The 16,109-nt window shown below is 33.2% G+C and overlaps 3 protein-coding genes across 3 annotated transcripts; all 3 read left to right on the forward strand.

The window, feature by feature from the left end:
• Positions 1-19: 19 nt before the first annotated feature.
• LOC106750764 (TBC1 domain family member 23) lies at positions 20-5,572 on the forward strand. The gene is made up of 10 exons (XM_014631316.1): positions 20-73; positions 715-945; positions 1,407-1,627; positions 1,712-1,916; positions 2,172-2,408; positions 2,484-2,859; positions 2,949-3,162; positions 3,269-3,604; positions 3,687-3,819; positions 3,944-5,572. The coding sequence occupies exons 2-10, from the start codon at positions 917-919 to the stop codon at positions 4,215-4,217; spliced, it is 2,025 nt and encodes a 674-aa protein (XP_014486802.1). The 5' UTR covers positions 20-73; positions 715-916; the 3' UTR covers positions 4,218-5,572.
• Positions 5,573-6,397: 825 nt separating this feature from the next.
• Positions 6,398-8,646, forward strand: LOC106750745 (CMP-sialic acid transporter 2). The gene is made up of 6 exons (XM_014631281.1): positions 6,398-6,720; positions 7,016-7,130; positions 7,213-7,259; positions 7,366-7,505; positions 7,589-7,732; positions 7,802-8,646. Exons 1-6 carry the CDS (start codon positions 6,633-6,635, stop codon positions 8,273-8,275), a joined length of 1,008 nt encoding a protein of 335 aa, XP_014486767.1. The 5' UTR covers positions 6,398-6,632; the 3' UTR covers positions 8,276-8,646.
• Positions 8,647-11,813: 3,167 nt separating this feature from the next.
• LOC106750746 (protein wntless) lies at positions 11,814-16,101 on the forward strand. Its single transcript, XM_014631282.1, has 12 exons — positions 11,814-12,037; positions 12,454-12,641; positions 12,710-12,815; positions 12,894-13,018; positions 13,145-13,300; positions 13,408-13,585; positions 13,684-13,811; positions 13,918-13,923; positions 14,003-14,164; positions 14,259-14,486; positions 14,573-14,726; positions 15,405-16,101. The coding sequence occupies exons 1-12, from the start codon at positions 11,932-11,934 to the stop codon at positions 15,503-15,505; spliced, it is 1,638 nt and encodes a 545-aa protein (XP_014486768.1). The 5' UTR covers positions 11,814-11,931; the 3' UTR covers positions 15,506-16,101.
• The last annotated feature ends 8 nt before the right edge of the window (positions 16,102-16,109 follow it).

Below are 16,109 nucleotides of genomic sequence, written 5' to 3' on the forward strand. Positions count from 1 at the left end.
GACATACCATTGAAATCACTAGGCAGCTTACATAAGTTCATTGAAAAGTTTCTCACGCATTTACGCCCTCTGAGTAAGTATCGAAATCGAAGTAAGAAAAGATATTCCAAAGCCTCGGAGAATCCGCGTTAAACGTTGCGCCAATCGAGATGTGCCTTCATCTTTCGCGTCATGTATTTAGATTTATTCCTACAGCTGCTTTAACACACACTTTGGTATATTTAACTTTTTACCTTTCAACTTCTACGTGGAACTATCGAACTTTCAAGGACAGGTTCCACTTAACGCTCGTAACGATCGCGAATACCGTTCTGTTTCTATTCAACATCCAATAGAAACGAAGATAGATAGAATAGATAGAATGATCGTTGCGAATGTTAAATGGAACGCACCTGGTCGAACTATCGAACGGAATCGAATCAGCGTTATGGCTCTAATACGTTCCTGAGACTTTTTAAATGAAATTTCAGAGAGTCGCTTTGTGTTACGAATAATCGTTCAACGTTCTTCAAATCAATTAACGTCTCATTAAGCGTATTGAGCTCGTCAGGCTCATTTGCGATCTCAAACCACGGTGTACGCCGGTGCTTGCGAATGTCGTACTTCGAAAGCGCTATTATCCGTTGAGAATTCGCGCCACACTGTTTGCGCACGCGGACGAAATTTTGCCGGAAAGATGGCAACTGTCTGTCAACAGCAGTTACGTTTTATCAGCCACTATGCTAGCAGTTCATTGAGGAACCGAGAGTGGAGTATGCGGAATATGAGAGCCGTCGCAGCGATTACGACGCGTCACGAAGAATGCTGAGCTTCCGTGAGCGTATCTCGCGTCGCGGCGACTTTTAACGGACGTTATAGTTCTCCGTGTTCTCTCACGCAGCACGTCGGTGGTTTCCTCGCCGTGACGTTTACCGCAATGGCACTACAGGAGGACGAAAACACCTGGTGAGTTGGAATCCAAGTGTTTCTTCAATCTTGCCGAAGAATGTCACGTCTATCCGACGAGAATGCGAATCTAGAGTTCACTGGCGTTAACCTATCGAAATTGCAACGAAATCGCACGCACTCTTGCAAATTGATCGACACACGACATCGTGATATAGTTTGCGACGAGGAACTACGACATGTGAAATGCGAAGAATTTAGTAGATGCAGCGTCACGCGCGTATAACTGTGTTACTAAGTACAATGGCAAGTTTGTCTTGTTAGCAGATGAGTGCGAGTTGCAACCTACTATTTAAAAGTTTGCTAATTAGTATGTACTATGTAATAAGTCATGTAATGTCTATATAGATTATATATTCTTTACATACTCAGCACTCTTTAATCTATCTGGTATCTGCGAATCATATTTTTATTTTCGTTAACTTTAAATATATATATATATGAATTGTTTGCTACTTTAGGGTATTGGAGTTAGAAGCAGCGCTTCTGGATACAGAGGCACCATCTGCATCTGATATATATGCTATTTGTAAAGGTCAACCAGTTCCTGCGAACTTGAGGCCAGATGTCTGGCAAGCTTGCCTCTTTGTGGCTGAAAGAGGTGATCAATTGAGTCATTTCAATGAAGTCTTTGACTTACCTGAACAAAATATAATTCGTGAAGACTGTCAACAATTCGTCGGTAAGTCAGAAGTATGAGAAAAGTATGAGAAATTCGGTGCAGTCTTCTTTTACATTTAATAACAGATACTGTGAAATATTACAGCGAAGCTTGGGAATGATGATGAAGACAAGGTCTCTGTAGTTTCTGATCTTGAATCTATATTAACATTTTACTGTAAAAGTAAATGCAAACAATACGAAAAGGGAAACGGATGGTTGGAAGTGCTGGGTCCTTTAATAGCATTAAAGTTACCACGTGCTGCAACTTACAATCTTTTCGAGGCAATAATAGATATTTATATTCCAAGGTAATAATATTATAGTGTAACTACTATCCTTATGAAAAAACACGATATAATAATTTATAAGAAGATTAATTGATGCTTATACATTTATTAAGATACTTATCAATACACTTATGATAATTATATGACACTTCAACAATTGATTTTCACGATAAAATCTTTATCACAAATAATCTCATAGTTATTGAAGCATTATTTTTTTTCCTATTGTATCGCTGCTTTATAATAGTGCAATACATCTATTAATTTTTCTTTCAGAGGCGAAACATATAGCTCAGTTTTGCGATTGTTGTTGCTTTACCACGAGCCGGAACTATGTTCTTTCTTAGACACGAAGAGGATATCGCCTGATCAATACACGAAAATATGGATGAATACACTTTTCGCCGGTGTCTGTTCGCTGCCGGCGATTTGTACGATGTGGGATCTATACTTCATGCAAGCCGATCCATTTTTCATGCTGTTTCTCTCGCTCATCATGGTGATAAATGCCAGGTAAATGTGCTGAACAGATGCCTCGACGTGTGTGTCTGTTGGTGACGTTACGTAACGGAATTCTCATCTTTACAGAGAGCAAATTTTGAGCATGAAGGATGAAGATAAGCAAAGCATTATAGACGCTATCGCGATAATGCCTTGTGCTCTGGAAGCAGATGACGTAACCGACTTTTGTTCATTGGCACAGTATTACGCGATGAAAACACCAACGTCATTTAAACAAGACTTGTACCCCGCGATGTTCGGCGATGGTTCGGACGAGAAGTTAATCTCCCACGCGTTGTGTCTACCTGTATCGGCGCAAGAATTAGTAGAGAACGCCATTGAAGCTCCATCCGTACTTAACAGCGCCGTTGAATCCGTTAGATTCTTTCTCGTAGACTGCAGACCTGCCGAGCAATATAACGCGGGTCACCTACCGACCGCTTTTCATCTCGATTGCAACTTGGTGAGATATTACATTCTGAAATATACTCGGTTCATGTATTTTTAACACGAGCTGCTTCGCACTATATGTTTTATATTTTTATTTCTTAGATGCTTCAGGAACCCGCTGCATTCGCCACAGCAGTGCAAGGCTTACTGCAAGCTCAGCGTCAAGCGCTTGCAGTTGGTTCGCAAGCTGGCGGGGAACACCTTTGCTTCTTGGGAAGTGGTAGACAAGAGGAAGATCGTTATACTCACATGGTAGTGGCATCCTTCTTGCAGAAACACACGCAGTACGTAAGCATGGTCACTTCTGGATATCAAGGTAATCTATTTTTATATTTCTCAATTTATTTATAAATATATGGTTCTCCTTTTTGGAGAAAGCAAATATTGTGTCTTCATACGATTATAAATCATTTTTGTTCCAGCCATTCATGAATATTTTGGTGATGAAGTAGTATCAAATCTGGTTGATCACAATTCGCAACATTGTCTGGTGTGCAACGCTAATATATCGGAAGAAAATTCGAATGAGGCGAGTCCAGTTAAAGTTAAAAACAACAATTCAGATCTTCTTGGAAAGATTGGATTGGCAATGAAATTAAAGAGTCAGGAAGTAAAGGGAAAGCTGTTCGATTATATCGTTAATCCTTCAGCTAGTGTGAATAGCAATATGGATAAGAAAGACGGCAAAGATTTGGACTATATTAAACGTCAGAGGAAAACCGCGCCTGTGTTTAGTATAGATGATGATCAAGAATTAGGTAATCGTCAAATTGTTTCGTATCATAAATTACTGATTGCGAGAGAGAAAGCATGTCTGATCAAAAATAATGTTTTTTGCAGATATGACAATGACTAATAACGAAAGCGAAGAGCCTATCGAAGTGGTATCTATACAGCAATGGATGAAAGACCCTAAGCTATTACATTCCTTCAAATGCCAAGAAGTAAAAGTTAATGGTGATCTCTGTGATAGGTAAGCACATATAGCAAAAAAAAACGATTTCTTAGAATCGAAGAGTTTCTAACGTCAACGAATTAAATTTAACATTTTAGGTACAAAGTTAAATGTTTCTATGTACGTTTTTTGCTTGTTGCAGTCAACTACTGGTTACCGATAGTCATCTTATAGTATTGAGAGAAATCCAAGAGCGAAAGGGTGCCGCTCATGTGATCGTGAAACGTCCTTTAACGAGTATCGTTAAGATAACATCAAGAAAACGACACGCGGATCTGATAACTTTCAAGTATGGTACAACACAATACAATGACACAGTTATTTCCGACATGGACAAGTTTCTTATACCCAATGCGAGCGAAGCTACCAAATTGATCACGCAACAGATTATGAAACAATTAAAAAATTCAGATTAATAAAATATATCACAGATACGTATTTTGTAGAATAATTTCAAGTTACTGTACAGTTGTGAGAAAAGTTCAATTCGTGGAAATTTTCTTAAAAGAAGAAAGTTAATTTTCGATATATGTAAAATATTTGAAATTTTTTTACGGCTCTTATTTATTCACATACTTGTTTATTCTCCGTTGTAGTAAAACTACCAGAATTGAAACAGCATTAAATACATTCATTAGACTATATTAATGGAGTATTGAAAAAATGATAGACAAATTGGTATTTGATGAAAAAATTATTTCTGATATCGGCTATTAATATTTTTTATGTATGAAAATCACAGTTGAACCATATTATCAAACAAACAGACAAATTTAATTTCGTTTATAACACGTGTTTTGGGTTCAATCAAATCTTAATGATTTTACATGTATCATGTATCATATATTTACAATCTTTTCAAACGTCACAGCGAATGCGTAACTTAAAGGTTAATACGTTCTGTAAATCACATTTATGCCATGCGATCTAATGTAATTTCTGGACATGCGTAGATTTCTAACAAGAATATGTAAAGGCCTTTGATTTTCTGTTGCGTGACGAATTTCCGTATCGTTTCTGCAACGGTAACGTTAGTTGAAACTTCACATTTGATTAGACTGAAATCTTGTAGAGATGCAAGAGAAGTTAAAAACTGACTATTGATACTAATACATATGTGCCTGATCAATGCACATTAGTTGTTTATTTTGGTTGTGTTCACACGTAGCATAAATAAGTATCAAAGCAAAAATAATTGTCGGTAACTGTGGCCCTAATGCGTTTCTAATATATTTACTACGTGTTCTTATAATAACACTTGCATTTTGTAGGTCACTGTATTGTAAAATGTTTTAATAGATACAAATCACGTAAGTGGGCATATTGTTCTTCATTCGTTGCAAAATATAACGATTATATTTATTAATTAAATTTACAGCGGAAATATTATAATTTCGTTTCTTTGAAGTTCCACAAAATTGAAATATACAGGCTGTAAAACAAATATCCAAGTTTTGATAGCATATTCTACTTACTTTAAACATAAAAACGATGATCATATCAGCTTTTTTCATCCAACCATATGGAATGCGTTTTAAAAATTAGGCAACATATTTCACAAACACTTTCTGTATTATTCTAAATCTATGCTGTATGTATGTAATAAGTTGTAGGAATTAATAACTACATTGCCTCGTCATAATCTGTGACAATACAAATTTCAGAAACACATGTTCTATTGATAAGTGTAAATGGAGTTTCTTACAAGTGTTTAAATATTATGTTTTGAGGATACAATTTACGTTCACTCATTTATTTATATGAGTCATTCAAATGCNCTTTTCCATGTACGTGCTTCCAAATGTATAAATTTGGAAATAAAGAAGTGCAAATGGACCGTTATATAGATTATATAGACAACATTCGAAAATCGTCTAGAAATTAAATGTATTAGTATCTCGATAACTTCGAATACATGTTTATAGATGTGTATATAAGAGAAAAGGCCATGTAATATAATATATAATATAAAGATAATATATATATATATATAATACATAAAATATTATAACACGCGAAGTAATTTATCTCTCTTTTTTCTTTTAATTTTGCACATTAAGTTTATACTTTACAATAATGGCATTTTTAAAATAATTTAATCTAGTTACATTAGCAATTGACATTTTTATCAAAACGAGTAGACACGAACGTTTATATCGACAGACTACGCATTTAAATTCCATTTAGTTATACTGCTGACATATCGCGTAAGGCAGTAATAAAATTCGCTGATACGTTATCAGAGTAATACTCCCAGATATCTGAGAAACATTCGCAGTATTAGAATCGACCGTCTACTCTGCTCCTTCAAAAAACACGATGAAAAAACTTGTCACCGTCATTTTTAAAATCGCCGTTTCTTAATCAATGATAAGAGAAAATGATATAAAAAAATTAATTTTAAACTTACATTATGTTGGGGAAATTTATGTGGACATTTAAATTAAAAATTATATGAATTTTAGTTTGTCCGTAAATAAAAAAACTATAAACTTTGATGTGATGCTTAATAATGACAGTAGACGGAAGGTCGCACACGTTTTATAAGAAGTTACATATATACGTCGTGCGTATATATACGCACGTATGCTTATTTATACGTCCCTCCAATCACGGTATATATACACACACACATGCATACATGCGCACACAATCGCAGCACCCAATGTGAATACGTGTAATCTACGTGGTATCAGTCAGTATCTGGCGGCCAGCGGTTCGTGTTGGTTTGTGCATCAATACCGGTTAGGGAGCAACTCTGCCAAAGATGATTTTCAAAAATCGCCACGGTTGAAATTATCAGCCAAGAAAAGCCAACCAGTCGTTGCGCAATGGGTGGGATAAATTGGAACGAATTGTTCCCGGGAAGATGGAGTCCTGTCATTTTCATCTCTTATATGGCTCTCTTTGTAAATCAAGGTACATTGTCTTGCGCGATGACACAGTTTCCGAATTCTTTCTTACCTATCTCACCTTTGTAATTGTTATAAGTAATAGACAGCGAGGTTATATATTTACATAAGCACTTACCAAGCAATCAATATTATATTGCAGTGTTATATTTGCATGTTTTGCCTGCTGTATTACTTGTCATGGATTGCATATCAAGAAATATTTTTTTTCTTATATATATATTTGACTTATCAAAATATTAGTGAAATGAGTATTAGTTGAGGAATATTTTAAGAAAATGAAAAACAATAATTTGTTATAGGTATTCTCGTGACATGGTCTCAAAGAAGTGGCCGCTATGAGTACAATATTGTAGCAGTAGTATTGTTGACAGAGGTCTTGAAATTAGTCATATCTATAATATTATATTGTAAAGAGTAAGTAAAATACAATTTAGACTTTACTTTTACACGATTCAATTTTTGCACATTACTTTATTATTCTTAATTTAATTTTCAGCAATAGCATGTTTACTCTACTTAAGGAAATAATGACAAATAAAAAAGGTGAGGCTAAAGTAAAGATAGCGATTCCAGAGATTTATGATACCTATTTCTATTTGCATGATTGAAATCCAAAATGGACTAAGAAGAGAAAAATGTTTAATTCTAGTACTTCTACTGTATATGATCCCTTCGCTGTTATACTGTCTCTACAACAATCTAGCGTTTGTTAGCTTGGCTAGATTCGATCCCACGACTTACTATGTTTTGCTGCAACTTCGCGTTGTATTCACGGGAATCGTTTTTCAGGTATACACATCGTTTTTTTCGACGCGTATATAATAGAACAAATATTGAGCAATGGACAATATACAAATTCTCATTTCTTCTAGGTCATTTTTAATAAAAAGTTATCGGCGATACAATGGTTTTCTTTAGTGTTCTTGACAGTCGGTTGTATGGTGAAACACTTCGATATCAGTGTTCTTAACACTGAATTCCATGTAGATAGTTCTCTACTTTTAATCCTTATACAGGTACATTGACCGTCGATAAACTTTATAACTAGTAGTACAATAATTTTCTGAAAATTCTTCTATTTTCAGATAATATGCTCTTGTTTAGCTGGTGTATATAACGAGTATTTACTCAAACGGCAAGGTGCGAATATCAACATATTTGTACAAAATGTATTTATGTATGTCGACAGTATTTTTTGCAACATCGTAGCAATTGTTGCATTGAGTATATTCAAAAACTGTTTTAATAATATATTCAGTAATGTTGACATCAGCGCTTTTGTGCAACCAGCAGTAGTATTAATTATGTTAAATAATGCATTCGTTGGTATAATAACGAGTTTTTTTTTGAAGAATTTAAATTCCATTCTGAAGACCTTTGCCAGCGCGATGGAATTGATGTTTACAGCATTACTCTGCTGGCTATTATTTAATATACCTATTAATACAAACACTGTGATTTCTATTCTTATGGTGAGTTTTGCTGTCGTACTGTATTCGAGAAATCCAGTACAAAATACTCAACCAAAAAAAACAGAAAGCGAAATCCTTTTAGTATAAAGAACTTCAGTATTAAATATGTTTGATAGCCAAAAAACCTTAATTAAATAAAGTTATAAATGCTAGAATAGATCATATTACTATTGATACTAAGCTACTATAAATGCGATAAGTGCAACACAACGATACAAATCTCAAATGATTCAATAATTATATAATAAGTTAACATTAACTTAAGACAGTGACTGAATGTTGACTGAATAAAAAGTATTGTAATTTCCTTTTAGAGTATAAATCAATATAAAATTGTATATATAAGCAGATTAAGGCACGCAAAATTTTGTTAATATTTATGACTTTTGAGATATTTATATGATTTGATAAATCGAATGATTAATAATGAAATTCAGAAGTGTCATTATATTTTTATATGCTACTTATAGATATCTCTAAATATATAAATTAAGAAATCTATATTAAAATTTCCTAAAATATATATCTTGTATGAAATTTCAGTGTCATATCTGCTTTATATTTTGTTTTAAAAGTATATATGTCACTGAAAAGTTTAAAAAAAATTCAATGATGTGTTCAATGATGAATTTTTGATTAAAACATTCTCGGACACGTTTATCTTAATTCTTATAAATATATTGGGTTGGCAAATAAGTTCGTTCGGTTTTTTTAACTGGTATAAAATATAATTTATTTAATATACAAAATATATACTAATCAATAATGTATTGACCATTCTTTTCTATGACTTCTTGCCATCTTTTTACCAATTTCATAATCCCACATTCATAAAACGTCTGAGGTTTACCGGCAAAAACTGATCCAGTTGCGTTTTAACAGCTTCATTATTAGCAAAGTTTTTCCCGTTCAGAGAATTTTGCAGCGACTGGAACAAATGATAATCAGAGGGTGCCAGGTCCGGTGAATAAGGAGGGTGAGGCAAAACATCCCAGCCAAGCCTTAACAATTTGTTCCGAGTAGTTAATGAATGGGGTCTGGCATTGTCGTGGTGGAAGACGACTCCTTTTCAATTTGCCAATTCTGGACGTTTCGAACGTATTGCTTGATTCAATTTCGTTAATTGGGAGCAATATACAGTTGAATCGATCGTCCTGCCTGATGGTAAGAGCTCATAATAAATGATACCTTTATAATCCCACCACACTGAGAGCATAATTTTCTTCGGGTGCAATCCTGCCTTCGAGGTTGTTTGTGGTGGTTCACTGCTGCTTCCCCATGATCTTTTACGTACTACATTATCGTAGACGATCCACTTTTCATCTCCTGTAACCAACCGCTTTAAAAATGGATCGTTTTCTTGGCGTTTCAGCAGCGCGTCGCAGATGGAAATGCGAGCGGTTAAGTTGGCCTCGGTCAATTCGTGCGGCACCCAAACATTGAGGCGAGAAACGTATCCCAACTGACGCAAATGGTTTTCTACACTTGTGTGGGATATATTAAGTGTCGTAGCAATCTCTCGTACTGTTTGCGATGGATTTTTGTCGACGGTATTCTTTATTACAGCTGAATCAATCTCTGCTGGACGACCAGAACGGGACGTGTCACTAACATCAAAATCTCCAGAACGGACTACTTTTGTCAAACTATTTTTGACACACACGTTCCATTAAAGCATCGTCCCCATACACACTACAAATCTTCATATGAGCTTCCGCAGCTCGTTTGCCTTTTTTGAAATAAAAAAGTAAAATATGGCGAAAATAAACGTTCTTTTCTTCCATATTTGCAACCGGGCAGTATGCACAATACTCTGGTATTAACCGGCGTATGTTTACAAATAGGTTAGGTGAAACGTCGCTTTTCAGCTGCGCAAGCGCGTTGTGCGATAGCGCTGTGGAAAAGAGATAGCAGAACGAGTAAACCTAATCCGATTAAAAAACCGAACGAACTTATTTGCCAACCCAATATTTTGTAACAAGAGAAACAGGTAACACACGTTATCCATTTGAGAATAATTAGTTTGATTTACTTAGTTGAATTATACATTGTTGAAAATAAAAAAATCATTCGATTCATCGTTGCAATCATATATCGATCAGGAAAATAAAAATCTAACTTGACATAAAATTAATATTTATCATTTCTTATTTTTATATATTAATATATTTAATGAACTAAATGAAAAAAAATGTACTACCTGTAAAAATTGAACACTTATCTTGATCATGAAAAACAATTGAAATTTAAGAAGCCCAAGAGATGTTTTTTATCTTAACGTTAAATAATTTGATAAAAAAATAAGTTCTCGTGATAAACTAGCACACATATTAAAGAGAAAGATCCTTACCTTTAAATAAAATAAATTTTATTTTCATACTACGTTCCGTTTATGCGGCGCAACTTGACAAACTTCATGAAACTTCATAAAACATCTTTGCGTTAAATAGTTTTTTTTATTAGGAGTATAAGATTATACCACATAAATGACAACTGGCATATATAAATCATTTTGACATCGCTTAGACACGTAAGCCCGTATTCTGAACTCTCTTTTATCGGTAAAAATGCCTTAAATGTGGCTCTTGAGCTAATCAGGTGGTTCTTAAGTCACTTTTGAAGGTATTTTTATCGATAAAATAGAGTTCAGAATACGGGCCGTAAAGTTTTCTCTTTAATTTGCATACTAGTAAATTACAGTACAATTTTTTTCAGAAAGTTATTTAATAATGAAACAAAAACTTCTCGGTTTTGATTGATGACAAGAAAGACAAAGAAATTTATATACATTCGTTAGGTAATAAATAAAATGCCTAAAAGTTTCATCTTTAAAATGAATGTATCATGTATTTTATAAAAGTAAATTTTGAATATAAAAACTGAACTGAAAGTGATGATAAAGTTAAAAGTTAAATGTATTTGCAATTTATTATTTAATATATTTATATATTAATACAACTTGATATCTCTCTCTCTCTCTCTCTCTTTCTCTTTTAGCGATAAATGCAAGCAACGTTATGAATTCAATCTATTAAAAAAATAAAGATATCAGACTGTAAAATGCTTTTTGAACTATGTCGTTATTGTTATTTTTGTCAAAATTAGAGCTTGTTGAATTTTGTTTATATATATTATATATATTTCAATATGAAGGAAAAATGCTGTTGTACCTATCCATTGGGTGATATTAGTTAAAAAATAGAAAAGACGTCTAAAACCAACGGCACACAATGCTTGTTTTGTGTTGGATTGCTCGCTGGATGGAAATACTGTGTTCTGATTGGTGTATCGTCATCCATTTTCGGCAATACCAGGATCTTTATTTTCCAGTAGTATGTCTCAACCATCATATCAGCCGAATTTTTGTTACTCCTTCAATAACACGATCGAATAGCAAGTCAAATAGATATTTGGCTGTATATTTTTGCTTCCGATTTTCTTTTTTTCTTTTATATATTTATTTATTTTCATTATAAAACGTAATATTATATAGCTAATCTGGACGTATCGGTATTTTGCGAAATTGTTGCATTATCGCAAGTAAGAGATCTTTCAATACTTCAAATTTAATATGCGAATGTTGGTATCACGTTGGCTTCCATTTTGAAAGACGATTCCGGTCGAAGTAAGTTTATTGTTTGCGCGTCGGCCCGGTCAGTTTCGGCGTCCATGTACTGTTGAAAAATTGTCTTGTGACGCGCATTTGTCGTGACTTATCGTACTGTTGTCGTGATAGCTGAAAAATGCAAGGCACCATAATCGAAAACCTGAGCGGTAAGAAGCTATCGGTGTTGGTTGTGCTTTTAATAATTGCACAAATAGTTTGCTTTCTCATAGGTGGTTTAATTGGTAAGTAACGCATTAAATAATCAAATATTTTCATTTTAATTACCTATATATGTTTGTATCATTATTTCTGTCCTTACAACAGCAGATATATGTCGTAAGAAAATGCATAAACATATTTCTCATCTTTTTCTTTTTTTTTGTATTTTACATGTTTATGCTACAACTTTCTTGAGAAATATATTGTTTTTAATAGACTTCAAGACTTAAAACTTTTAATAGACTTCTGTATTATTGTTATTTTTGCTTTATATTGGGTTTTTTCTTTATTTATTTATATATTAATCTGTATTCTGATTATGGTTTTAATAAATAAATTAATTCATTTGAAGTGGAAACAGTTAAAGAAAATATAGTATATAATATTTCATATTTTCATTTTGTATAAACCAATTTGCCAATGTATACTTCTTTTTTAGCACCTACTCCTGCCAGTAGTCAGAACATTCTTGGTACACCGTGTGAAGACATTCGTGTCAATGGATCTGAACCTGGCGGAGACAAGTGGTTTTATTCAAGAGGAAAAGATGCTTGTACTCTAGTTGATATAAATCGCTATAGTTTAAATAGTCATCATCAAGCTTACCAAGTTGTATATACATTTCAGGTATAATTATTAATGTTATATTAGATATAAATATAACAAGATGGAGAAATAATATAATTATTTTTCAGATGCCTGTCCCTCGTAACAGCCTGCAATTGGATTATTCAAGATGGCAACAAAATTTAATAGGTGTTTTACAAGTGGACATAGTTTATAACAGCCAGATTGAAATTGGTATCGTATCTGCCGCTATTGAGATATTCATTGACTTTGATAAATCTTTGTAATTTCATTAAATTTTCCTCTTTATAGCTCCTAGGACGAAAATAACACTGGATGCACGTCTGGCATATCGAAATAAGGGAGATCCAGATGATGCATGGAAACCATATGCTGCTTCTATTGTGGAGAGAATCTTAGATTGCAGCATAGATAATGTGAATATGTTTTCCTTCTTTACTATTATTAATGCGTATTTGTCTGAATAGAGGATATTGAGTTTTGCAGTTATATTTGAGTATTATATTTTATATAGATTTGTAATTTTATAATTTTCTTTGTAGAAACAAGACCAATATAATTATAATTGCATCGTTGTGCCATTGTTTGAGTTGGGATCTTTGTATCATGACTATTACCTGTTAAATATTCGTCTTCCTGCTGACACTGATAAAAATATCAATCAAGGATTAGGGCATATTGTCGATTTATGGCTTACAGTAAGTTACATGAGAATTAAAAATTTTTATTTTTATAGTGCTTGTTAAGAAAATATATATATATTTTATGATTAGGAAACTTGCCTAATATATTATTCATGATACAGGCTATTAATCAAAATGGAGGATTCACGAAAGTGTGGGTGAGTTTGAAGACCATTTATTTCCCAGTGGTGCTAGGCGTCCTGGCTTGGTATTGGAGGAGAGTGCATATGCTATCCAGACCACCCGCACTTTTGGAGTACATGCTTTTAGCTTTGGGTTCTGCCTTGACATTTTTAAATCGTATGTTAATTACATCTTTTCTATAATTTCATCCTCGTATTATATCGTTCATACCATTTATGTTTTTAAATGTCGTCTTTGTTTTATTGTACTTTTAGTTCCATTGGAATATTTAACACTCGCTTATGACATGCCGTTTATGCTTCTGTTGGGTGATATTCGACAAGGAGTGTTTTATGCAACATTATTGTCGTTCTGGCTTGTATTTGCCGGTGAACATCTAATGGTAAGAAAGCTACGTTCTTTCCGTTACAAATTTTTATTCTCACGATTATAACCATCGATAACATTCTATTTTTTTGTTTCATTTTGGATTTTGTGTTCCTCATTAGATTCAGGTGAGTGTCTTTTTACTCTTTTTGACTTGCATTTTTACATTATTTTGAGAAACACTGTATTTCATAATGTAAATTTTAGGAAGGTGAACAAAGCAATTCATTAAAGTGTTATTGGCGACATCTCTCAGCAGTTGGAACCGGCTGTCTCTCGCTATTCGTCTTTGATATGTGCGAACGCGGTGTACAACTAAGAAATCCATTCTATTCAATTTGGGTAACCGATGTTGGAACCAAGCTGGCAGTATCCTTTCTCTAGATTATTTTTTACGTCTTAACTCCATAAACGGGGTTCTTAAAATAATTCATCGAATTGTTTTTCCTTAAGTGAATAATAGCTGTCTTTTATTATTTTGGCTGGCATATCGGCTGGAGTATATCTGCTGTTTTTGTCTTATATGATATGGAAAGTATTTACAAACATCAGCGCGAAGAGAGCAGTTTTACCTAGCATGAGCTCGGCACGACGTTTGCACTATGAAGGAGTTATCTATCGTTTTAAGTTTTTGATGATAGCCACTTTGTTATGCGCATCTTTGACTGTTATTGGCTTTATACTGGGACAGGTAAGACATCAATGAGATTCTTTTTATTTACATTTTTTTAATACACACATAGTTACTATTAATTATATCGAATGATTTTGAGATAGGTTGCAGAAGGTCAGTGGAAATGGGACGACGAATTACAGTTGGAAATGACTTCGGCCTTTTTTACTGGTGTGTACGGAATGTGGAACATTTACATCATTGCATTATTATGTCTCTATGCACCTTCTCACAAGCAATGGCCGATTGAACCATCTGGTAAGAACGTATTTTAATTCACAAATTAAAACGTAATTGTGAGAATCTCCCGGCGTTAGTGGAGAATTTTCGCTGTTTTATATTTAATATATGTGTGTAATGTTTTACAAGAAATTTATTTTATTTTATTCAAACATCGACATAAACACGTTAAGAGCGTAACATTATTAATTTTTTACTTAAAATGTGTGTGATGTCAAAAGTGAGAAAAATATGTCTAAAATTTTTGTTAAATACATTGAAATAAAGATGTACATGAAATGACACTTGTGATTGACTTGTGAGCACATTTCCATAAAATATTCCAAAAACTTTTTTTTCCTCGAACAATAAATAACCGTAAAATTAACATGACATGTAACTTTTCTTTATGACCTATTTTTCCTCGTGATTTTGTCACGTTATTTTTACGGCTTTATTTATTGATCATTGAAAGAAAGTTTTGGAAATATTTTACAAATGTGCTTGATCACAGGGGTATCATTTTATAGACATATCCTTTAATTTTAACATATTTCGCAAGAATTTTAGGCATACATTTTCTCGCTTCTGATATCATTAATCAAGATGTTTACGGCGAGGAAACAAAAACTTGAAACTTGTACATTTTCAAATGTTGCGATATATTTATTTATTATGTTTGTGAAATAATATAGGACATAATTTTAATTTTTTTAGAAAACAGCATCAGCGAAGAAATCGAATTCTCTCCCTTGCCAACTGATCCTAACGAAATGCTGTCTTTAACTGCATTTGCACGAAAAGCAACAGTAGACTAAAGTACATATTTATATCTGTGTATATTTGTAAGAAACGAGTGGAAACGGCGAGCTCTTATATTTAATGTACTTAATTGTTATAGATAGAATTTGTAAGTAGAACTGGATTTAGATTTTCCATTATTTATTAGGGACACAACACACTGACTGATAATACTCCTATGATAACGCTATTTTATATACCAAATTCGATTATTTATTGCTTCCGACGTTTTTTGTATAACTATTTGTAGTATCATATTGACATATGATAAGAGGATACAAAAAAAGTCATTTCATCTCTCTATGTGTTTGTCAGTGTCATGAGCACAAATTCTGATATACGTTCGAGATATGATCTGCTGTTTTTATATATATATTATTTATAGATATTTATATATAGCATGTAATGCAATGTGTACATGTAGATTAAAATACAAAACGACATTCAAAAATTAAAATTACATGTTTAAGGACATAATGTAATAAGACAATCAAACATTTCGAAAGTTGCGCGCGAACGAGATGAAATGACTTTACGAAGTAAGCAGCTAATCTTTATGATTCACATAGTGCTTATAATTTTTATATGGATGTGTATTATTATATACTTAATATGTAGGCT

Source organism: Dinoponera quadriceps, unplaced genomic scaffold (genome assembly GCF_001313825.1).
Source record: "Dinoponera quadriceps isolate SergipeBrazil2010 unplaced genomic scaffold, ASM131382v1 scaffold5021, whole genome shotgun sequence".
NCBI classification, from domain to species: Eukaryota; Metazoa; Arthropoda; class Insecta; order Hymenoptera; family Formicidae; genus Dinoponera; species Dinoponera quadriceps.

Bases quoted from the DNA above. Each gene is read 5' to 3' on its own strand.
- LOC106750764 (XM_014631316.1), top strand. From the start codon at position 917: ATGGCACTACAGGAGGACGAAAACACCTG. The intron at 1,917-2,171 runs GTAATAATATTA...TTTTTCTTTCAG, and splicing joins ATAGATATTTATATTCCAAG to AGGCGAAACATATAGCTCAG. The intron at 3,605-3,686 runs GTAATCGTCAAA...TGTTTTTTGCAG, and splicing joins AGATGATGATCAAGAATTAG to ATATGACAATGACTAATAAC.
- LOC106750745 (XM_014631281.1), top strand. From the start codon at position 6,633: ATGGGTGGGATAAATTGGAACGAATTGTTCCCGGGAAGATGGAGTCCT. The intron at 7,260-7,365 runs GTGAGGCTAAAG...GTTTAATTCTAG, and splicing joins AATAATGACAAATAAAAAAG to TACTTCTACTGTATATGATC. The intron at 7,733-7,801 runs GTACATTGACCG...TTCTATTTTCAG, and splicing joins TACTTTTAATCCTTATACAG to ATAATATGCTCTTGTTTAGC.
- LOC106750746 (XM_014631282.1), top strand. From the start codon at position 11,932: ATGCAAGGCACCATAATCGAAAACCTGAGCGGTAAGAAGCTATCGGTG. The intron at 12,642-12,709 runs GTATAATTATTA...ATTATTTTTCAG, and splicing joins AAGTTGTATATACATTTCAG to ATGCCTGTCCCTCGTAACAG. The intron at 13,019-13,144 runs GTGAATATGTTT...TTTTCTTTGTAG, and splicing joins TAGATTGCAGCATAGATAAT to AAACAAGACCAATATAATTA.